We start from the raw sequence: 7,933 nt of genomic DNA, 5'->3' as shown, positions 1-7,933 counted from the left end.
TCAATTTTTGTCGTAGAACAAAAATTTTTGCACTGTGTTTTAAGGATTTCTTAGCCCTATAAATCTGCATTCACAGCTAAAAATCGAAATGATCCTCATTTGGTGTTCTTTGATCACCCATGGATAAGATGACCTGGGTGATCAAAATGGACACCAGTTTAATTATTATTTTAGTTTCACACTATAATATCCTATTATAAAGTATAAATCACACCTCTGAATACTCACATATTAGTTTTCTGCGGTTTTTAGAAAATATCAAAAATCTTACAAAAATGGGCAGGGCACATAGTACGAGAACTGACGGCCGATGGGGCGGAAAGGTTCTGGAATGGAGGCTGTGTACTTACTGGAAAACGCAGCGTGGGATATCCTGTCCACCCACAAGGTGAATAGATGACATCATAAAGGTAGCAGGGAAGCGCTGGGCCGCTGGACGCAGGCCGCTACCAATCGATCAACATGCAAATCATTAGGGGTGGTCTATGTTTAGTTCAGTGGACGTCCTATGGCTGAAATGATGATGATTACAAAAAATAAAAATGTAACTATTCAGAGGAGGTGTGATTTATTTAATAAGTGATCAAAGTGGCATAGACCGAAAATTTTCTACTGGGTTGGTTGACAGGGCAGGGCTTGATCCTGGCTAATTACTTATGTAGGTGCCACAGTCTTATGTAAGTAAGCCTGTCACCTTTTGCCCAACAATGTTAACATTGTTGTGTTTCGTCAGTTGGAGGTAGCTCAACCATAGAGGGGTGCGATGGTGAGGGACCTCCTCGTGGTGCACCCTGGGCAACGTCCGCGTGGTCTGTTCACGCGGGCGGCTAACCTCTCACCTGCGCGGCAGGTCTCGTCAACTCGGCGGGCCTGTCGGGCAACCCGTAACCCGGGTCACGATGCAGGGGACATCTTAAAAAACCCCCACAGGTGGGGACTGGCGGGGCATTTGCCCGGGACCATTCTTTGGAGGGCCGCTCTCGGTCCTTCTCTGATCAGCAGAACTGACTGAGCAGCGGCATGGAGCAGACCTTAACCCGCTACGGCGGGCCGGGGGTCCTGTTGTACCAGGGCCGCGAGGAGAAAACCTCTATAAAAACAACTGGAGGAGGGGTTCCCTCGAAGCTGGAGAGGCTCACTCTTGAGCGAGGCTCTAGCCTGAGGCAGAACTGCGGACGAATGTCCAACTTGGACAATAACTCGCGGCTGCGTTTCTTTGGGCTCTGGTGGAAACCGTCGGGTTTTAGTGGGTAGGCCCCGCCTTTAGTGGGTAGGTAGGGAGAGTCCCATATAACCCACTGGCCGTCCCCATCGATCAGTGGGTATGCGCAAAGCATTTCTCGACGGCACTCTGGCACTTCGAGGGAAGCTCGCTTCTTTCACGTTTCCTTCTACCTTCAGGCTGATCAACACTTTCCATTAGCTGCATGAAGATGGCAATTAATCAATAATAAAAAAAAACTTAAGTAGTAAGTATTAGAATATGCTTGAGTGGTGGCGGTGAGTGACAAGATTATTAGACTATTTTGTTTAAAACTTTACAGGAGTAATAATTACTCCTATCGACAAATGAATACCTACCTAAGCTCGTTTTCAGGGTTTTCAGAATTATCGGCTCAAAGGAGGAATGAGGTGACAAAGTTTGAAAATCAACATGGGTACAGTAGGCGCGCGAGTTCATGTCCATCCTGAGGAATGCGGTAGTGCTGTTATGCTAATGGCGATATCGATTAAGTAGGTCAACCTTATCTACTTATTCCATATTTTTTGCAACTTATAAGGAAGTAACTATAAGTATAAGTAAATAAGTAAGTAAGGCCCCGATGGATATGAACTCGCGCGCCTACTATACCTAGGTACCTAGTATGGTTTAACGTGTCACTAATTACGAAAACAATACGCGGTAGACTTTCTATAGATTTTGTAGATTCGTGTGGGCGAAGCTACGGGCAAAAGCTATTTTTACCATAATTATTGTACCAAGAGGGCTTTGCAAATTACCTCAGATCTTTAGAAACATGGAAATCAAACATTGGTTCTTAGCGTATCTTTTATTGCAAGAACATTACTTATTTAATTAATAAAATAGGACAACATTTACATTGGTAGGTAGTCAGCTAACCAAAGCACGCACAAGTGTTGACGATAAGGAGAAAAAAATATTAATTTTGTGTGTTGATTGAGTAGAGTATCATATTTCGTGTTCTAAAGCTCATATACTTAAATATGTAGAAACAGCTGCCAAGGAATTTTTAGGACCATAAGCTTTTAAATAAAATAAAAAAACAATCACTATCCCTTTGCTTTCACTACTAGGAACGTTTTATTCAATCTTTGGTTATAAATCAAAATTTATATTTTATGCAATTTTAAATAGCTATCTTCTTTTAAAATAACTTAAAGAATAATTTATAAAATCAACCATGTAAACATAAAACACACGCAGACAATAAACATAATAATTTAGAATTGATGGCGTTAGAGCTATTTTCCATAGAACAAGCCTGATCTTCGTAGGTCAATGTTTTGAGAGTTTTTTTCCACTTAGCTTGAGCATCTTTTGAACCTATCAACTTGCCGTCAATATATTCGGCACACTGCACTGTCACTGTTGGTTGAGCGATGAGGGAATTTATCTGCTTGCTGCCCAGTTTCAAGGTACGGTTTCCCCGCAGTTCCAAAGCTTCCTTCCCGTTCAGGTACCATCGTACTTGTGCATTGTTTTCCGCTCGACAGTACGCCTGAATCTCTTCATCTTCCCCGTACTCGTCAGAGAGACCCTCGACGACAGGTTGTCGGTGCTGACGGCTTACCACCTTCATGTAGCCAGTCTTAGATTCGAACTTGTAGGGCGGTTTGTCGAGCTCCAGGTCGCATCTGTAGAGGCCTGAGGCTTCCTCGGTGAGCTGGCCGAGTCGGAGCCGGCACTCGGTGGGCCCGCAGGAGATCAGATCGATGGTGCCGACGCCGAGGATTGGGAAAGATCGCGTGCTGGGTGTCGACGTGGGTTTGTAGCGGAAGAACTCGGTGGAGCCTTTGAACCAGTTGAGGATTGTGAAGTTGGCGTCGTAGCGGCACTCGATGTCGACGGAGGTTTGGTCGGGGGGCACGTACGGAGGTACGTGGAAGCTGGTGATTTTGAAGGCACGCGCGGTGGTGAGCGTGAGGACGACCAGCGCCGGCGCCAGCATGGTGTCGGGTCGCGCGCTCGCGCCGCACTGCGCCCTAACCCTGCGCAAGCGCTCTTAATTAAACAGTTTATTAAACTCCGACACTTAACCGTCCGACGGATCCCCTGGTATCACAAATGTTGTCGGCTTAATTGATAAACATATTGCTTTCGCTGGGGCATGGAGTTGAATGGGACTCTATTATTTTTTGGGGGAAATAGAAGTGTTATATTAATTGTACCCTCATACACAACTAATTACAAACTACTGTACTTAATAAGATACAAATGTAGGTACGTTATATTGGAACAGGAAAACTGTACTGACTGAGACTGTAAAACTTAATAAGCTCTATCTCATCTGACATGACCAAGTAACGAATAGCTACAAACAGATTGTGATTTGTAGGTATCTGGTAGGAGTATATGTGTGATTTTTTGTTAGCAATAGCAGGATTTAACGAAATCTGCCAAACATCGGACGTTACTTTTGCATTTGCAGATACCTAGCTGTGAGCGTAGTGTGGCATAAACTTCTTCCCAAGCGAAGTCCCGATAGCAGCAGGAGGGTTAAAGGTGCCGGCAGCCGGCGTCGTTACGCACGCTGTGTGTCATCCAATTCGCGAGATTAGCCGGCCGAGTAGATTGTATCCGTTTGACACTGATTTTCGAAGAATAGTTCAAGGTTCAATATATTATGAACACAGAAAAGCATACTATTTCAACTGTCGCCAAAAACGACTCCAGTGTTTTTGAAATTAAACTCGACACGCAAGCAATTAAGAAAATATTATTATCACACGCTTGAGACTAAGGCTCACGGTATTTTTGATGATCTTAATCACACTTTACTCGTACGTTAAATGCGGTTCGGAAAACTATAGGTGATAAAATACCTACTGTGTAACCTCACTTGTAACTTTTGAAGTGACGGACACCTAAAAAGATTTATTAAATTTAATGAATGGTGAATGTTCCGTCATCGTATATTTCAACCGCTGCAACTCCTGTGTAGCCAGAATCTACAGCTTAAACGCTAATAAAAACCCAAGTAGTGAAGGTCAAGTTTGTCCCGGGGGAAAGTTAAACTGTCATTGGACCCGCAACAAAATCGTGTGCCTGTGTGAACCTACCTAAGCTCTCGTAAAAATCATCCAATGATTATACCCAGGGGTCACGGGTCCATCTCACGAGCCCACGCGCTTGTCTCGGAAGCAAGACATTACAATTTTATTAGCGGTAACCGCCTCAAGTGTTATCAGCCTAATTGAATAATGCACTATACTAACGACCCCATACACATCTTAATATTTAAAATAAGTTAGTTCCTCTCCACAACCGTCGGAATTACGAAACGAATCTTAGAAATAGTAAATTGGGCTGCCAGAAGGTGATAGCGTTCATCTTCATTAGTATAAGGTAGAGTTCCTACATCTGAAGCTAAATTATGTACTTATTTTTTTATTTACTTACTTAGACGATGGCTTAGGTTCTAAACACACTTTGTGAGTTAGGTTTTCAGAGAGTTAGTAGGTACCTACCTAGTTCAAAAATTTAGATTCTCGGAAAATTAGTCTAACGAGACGTCAGGAAATTAGGTTAGCGAGAAGATAGGTTTTCATAAAGTTGGGTTTTTGGAAAGTTATGTTTTCAAAAGTTAGGTTAGCGAGAAGTCAGGTTTTCAAAAAGTTGGGCTTTCGGAAAGTTAGATTTACAAAAAGTTGGGTTTTCAAAAAGTTAGGTTAGTGAGAAGTTAGGTTTTCTTTAAGTTGAGTTTTGAGAAGTTAGGTTTACAAAAAAATTATCTAGCGAGAAGTTAGGTTTTCATAAGGTTGGGTTTTCGGAGTTAGGTTTTCATAAAGTTGGGTTTACAATTTGGTATTGAAAAAGTAAGGTTTTCAGAGAGTTGGGTTTTCTGAATGATGGGTATTGTTTTGCGTGTTTGTTTTACTAGTAGCCTATTTTTGATATAATGTAACATAATTTATGTATCGCGTATTTGCATAGAACGAGAATTTATTTTCATATGTTTTCGTAAAATTGAGAAATAAAGGGTTCCCCATACTCATACCTATTCCCTATTTCACATTCAAATTTTTGCAACCATAATAGCCCATGTAAACCTAGCCGAAACTCTCCGATCTCCGAAGTATGACACATTTTCAAGGAACTCGAAAGGTTATTGTAATGAAGTAAATTGTTCTCGTGACGAGCCAACAATGTCATCGAGGAAGGGTAATCTCCTGCCGGATATTACCGCTTGAGGCCGAGGACCTGTCTTCAATGATGCAGTTTGATGAACGACTATTAACTACTATATTGTTATTGGATAAACATGTTGTATCCCTTTATTAATAAACTATAGAATGCCGCAAGTTGCGGTCCTCAACTGGCTAAAACGCCGTTTTTGTCTCTTTAGATCACAGTTTCGTTTACACAGATAGTGACTAAGTATTCACTATGAAATCATAATTAAAAGGCGGAGTTGAACTATCTTACAAGGTGCTAAACTCTAAACTTTGACAAACTTCATACAAAAAGCACCGGTTATTGTTACGTTTAAAATAAGGTGGTGCAAATCAGCCTAAATATGTTTTGTAAATAAATAGTATACCTCATAGTACTACGTGTGCTACGTAGACGTAGTAAGTGCTACGTGTGCTACGTAGACGTAGTAAGTGCTACGTGTGCTACGTAGTCGTAGAGTCTACGAGGAACGTAAGGTAAAGTTGTTCTTTCACAGTATAATCATAAAGATTGTTCTCTCTAAAATTGACCGCGATGTGACTGCATTAGTATACTTACTTGGCTTCTAAACAACTTGCCACTTCTAAATGACTCTAGATTGAAGATAAGATTTCAGTCAAAAAGCGTAAAGTAGCCCCCACAAATACGTTGTAATTAACAAATTATCGTGCGTTATCAGAACGACGTTATTATATGCGGGGTGATAGGATCTGAATACGTGTTACAAAGGCATCTGGCGATAGAGACTCAACTAATTATGTTCTTTAAAGCACATAATTTAGAAAGGTTTCATAGTATAAAATAAATATGTATGTAGTTATAAAACGTCCGGGGTAGTAGAAAGTAGATTTAGTTAAGTACATAATTAAATAAGGCATGTACCTAGGTTGGGTATTATTCAGCGGTATTCCATAAAATAAGTATTTTTGCTGTAGGTATACAGTCTTTGTGCTTTTTGGTTCCATTTTCTGCAATAATTTCACGTAAAAACTAATGTCAAAACCTTAATCCCGTGTGCTTACCATGAGTTTACGTTAGGTGTGCTCGCTAGCGACTGCGTAAAAAAATGACATTTAATTGTATGACATATTGTGCAGCGCCCCTAGCGGCTACTTTCAAGAAACAAAATCTTCATAGAGATTTTTGACGTACTCGCTAGCGAGCACACCTAACGTAAACTCATGGTAGGTACACTGATCACCTAACATTACTCAAGTGCTAAAATATTGATAGTGGTATCTTTTGTTTCTTACGGTTTTTCCCAAAGTTTTACCTACCTTAACATCAAACCAATAGGAATCCCTATCCCCCAGAGTCCGTAGTTGCTATCACAACTCTTAATACCCCCAGGGGCACAATTTCGGTAATTCAATCCAGCGATTTGACATGCCTGTCGGGTCGGGCCCTGACCGTCATCGACCGACAAATTACCCGCCAGATAAATAATCCGACGTAATTCAATTTCCACTTCTTAATTAACATTTCTAATTTTTTGATTGGATTTTTCAAGTGAAATTAATGGCGTTTGACAATTTATTTTGTATATTTTTTGTACCCTATAATTAAGTAGAAATTTTCATTGCTATTATTTTTTTGCTATTTACTCTATGAATTTACATTAAATAAATTAGTAAAATTTTCTTTTGACACTTACATATTTATTATTTTATTGTTTAATATTATGATCCTAATTGTAATTTCATGTTGTGTTCTTGTAAATTAAACTTTATAAACGGAAACTACAACTTAATTGGCTTTAAGATTTAGATTTGGTAGATGAAAAGCTCTAGAAAGCTCTCGAACAAAGCGCCATCTAGTTAGCAGTCTAAACATTAAACTCAGGGCGTGTCTCTACATGAGTAAAGCACAGAAAGAAAATTGCTGGAGCTTTTGTAAGTTCAACGAACTGTTCGTAGAGGGCGTTATTTTGAATTTAATATGTTAGGTGTCAATCATGGTACAGTTTCTATGAATTGTATATTTATTAGCTTAAAACTCATAGTCGTATCATTTCTAGTGTTGTTACAAATATACCTAAATTAATAAAAACAAAAAACCAATTAAAAATGAAGTAGCTGCCTTAGGGTCAAATGGGCGAATTGGTATTCTCAAATTGACCTTACCTATACACACACGAAGTTTGTCTAACCTTCCACAACTGGCCATGAGGCAATATATATCCAGGAAGCACAGAGCTGAATGGGAAAGCTCCAACGGTATGAGCCACTCCAAACTATTCCTAGTTGGAAACACAAGATCATGGGAAAAGCTCATACTCAATGGAAACAGAAGGCAAGCCCGAGTGATCACGGGTGCGCTAACAGGACACTACACTACAAACCACATGCTCCACAAAATGGGCCTAACTACGGATGACAGCTGTCGAGCATGTGGAGAACATGCGGAGTCCATGAAACACCTACTCTGCGAATGTGACGCGCTAGCTAGAACTAGAATGGGTCTCCTGGGGTCGGCTTATCCGACACCAGAAGAATATAGGTCCTTCTCACCCAAGCT

The 7,933-nt window shown here is 40.6% G+C and overlaps 1 protein-coding gene across 1 annotated transcript; it reads right to left on the bottom strand.

The window, feature by feature from the left end:
- Nucleotides 1–2,047: 2,047 nt before the first annotated feature.
- LOC114365058 (uncharacterized) lies at nt 2,048–3,441 on the bottom strand. The gene has a single exon (XM_028321510.1). It carries the CDS (start codon nt 3,189–3,191, stop codon nt 2,418–2,420), a length of 774 nt encoding a protein of 257 aa, XP_028177311.1. The 5' UTR covers nt 3,192–3,441; the 3' UTR covers nt 2,048–2,417.
- Nucleotides 3,442–7,933: the final 4,492 nt, after the last annotated feature.

Source organism: Ostrinia furnacalis, unplaced genomic scaffold (genome assembly GCF_004193835.3).
Source record: "Ostrinia furnacalis isolate ACB-3 unplaced genomic scaffold, ASM419383v2 OfSCF7542, whole genome shotgun sequence".
In the NCBI taxonomy this organism is placed as follows: Eukaryota; Metazoa; Arthropoda; class Insecta; order Lepidoptera; family Crambidae; genus Ostrinia; species Ostrinia furnacalis.
This window is presented reverse-complemented; position numbering and strand designations above follow the sequence as displayed.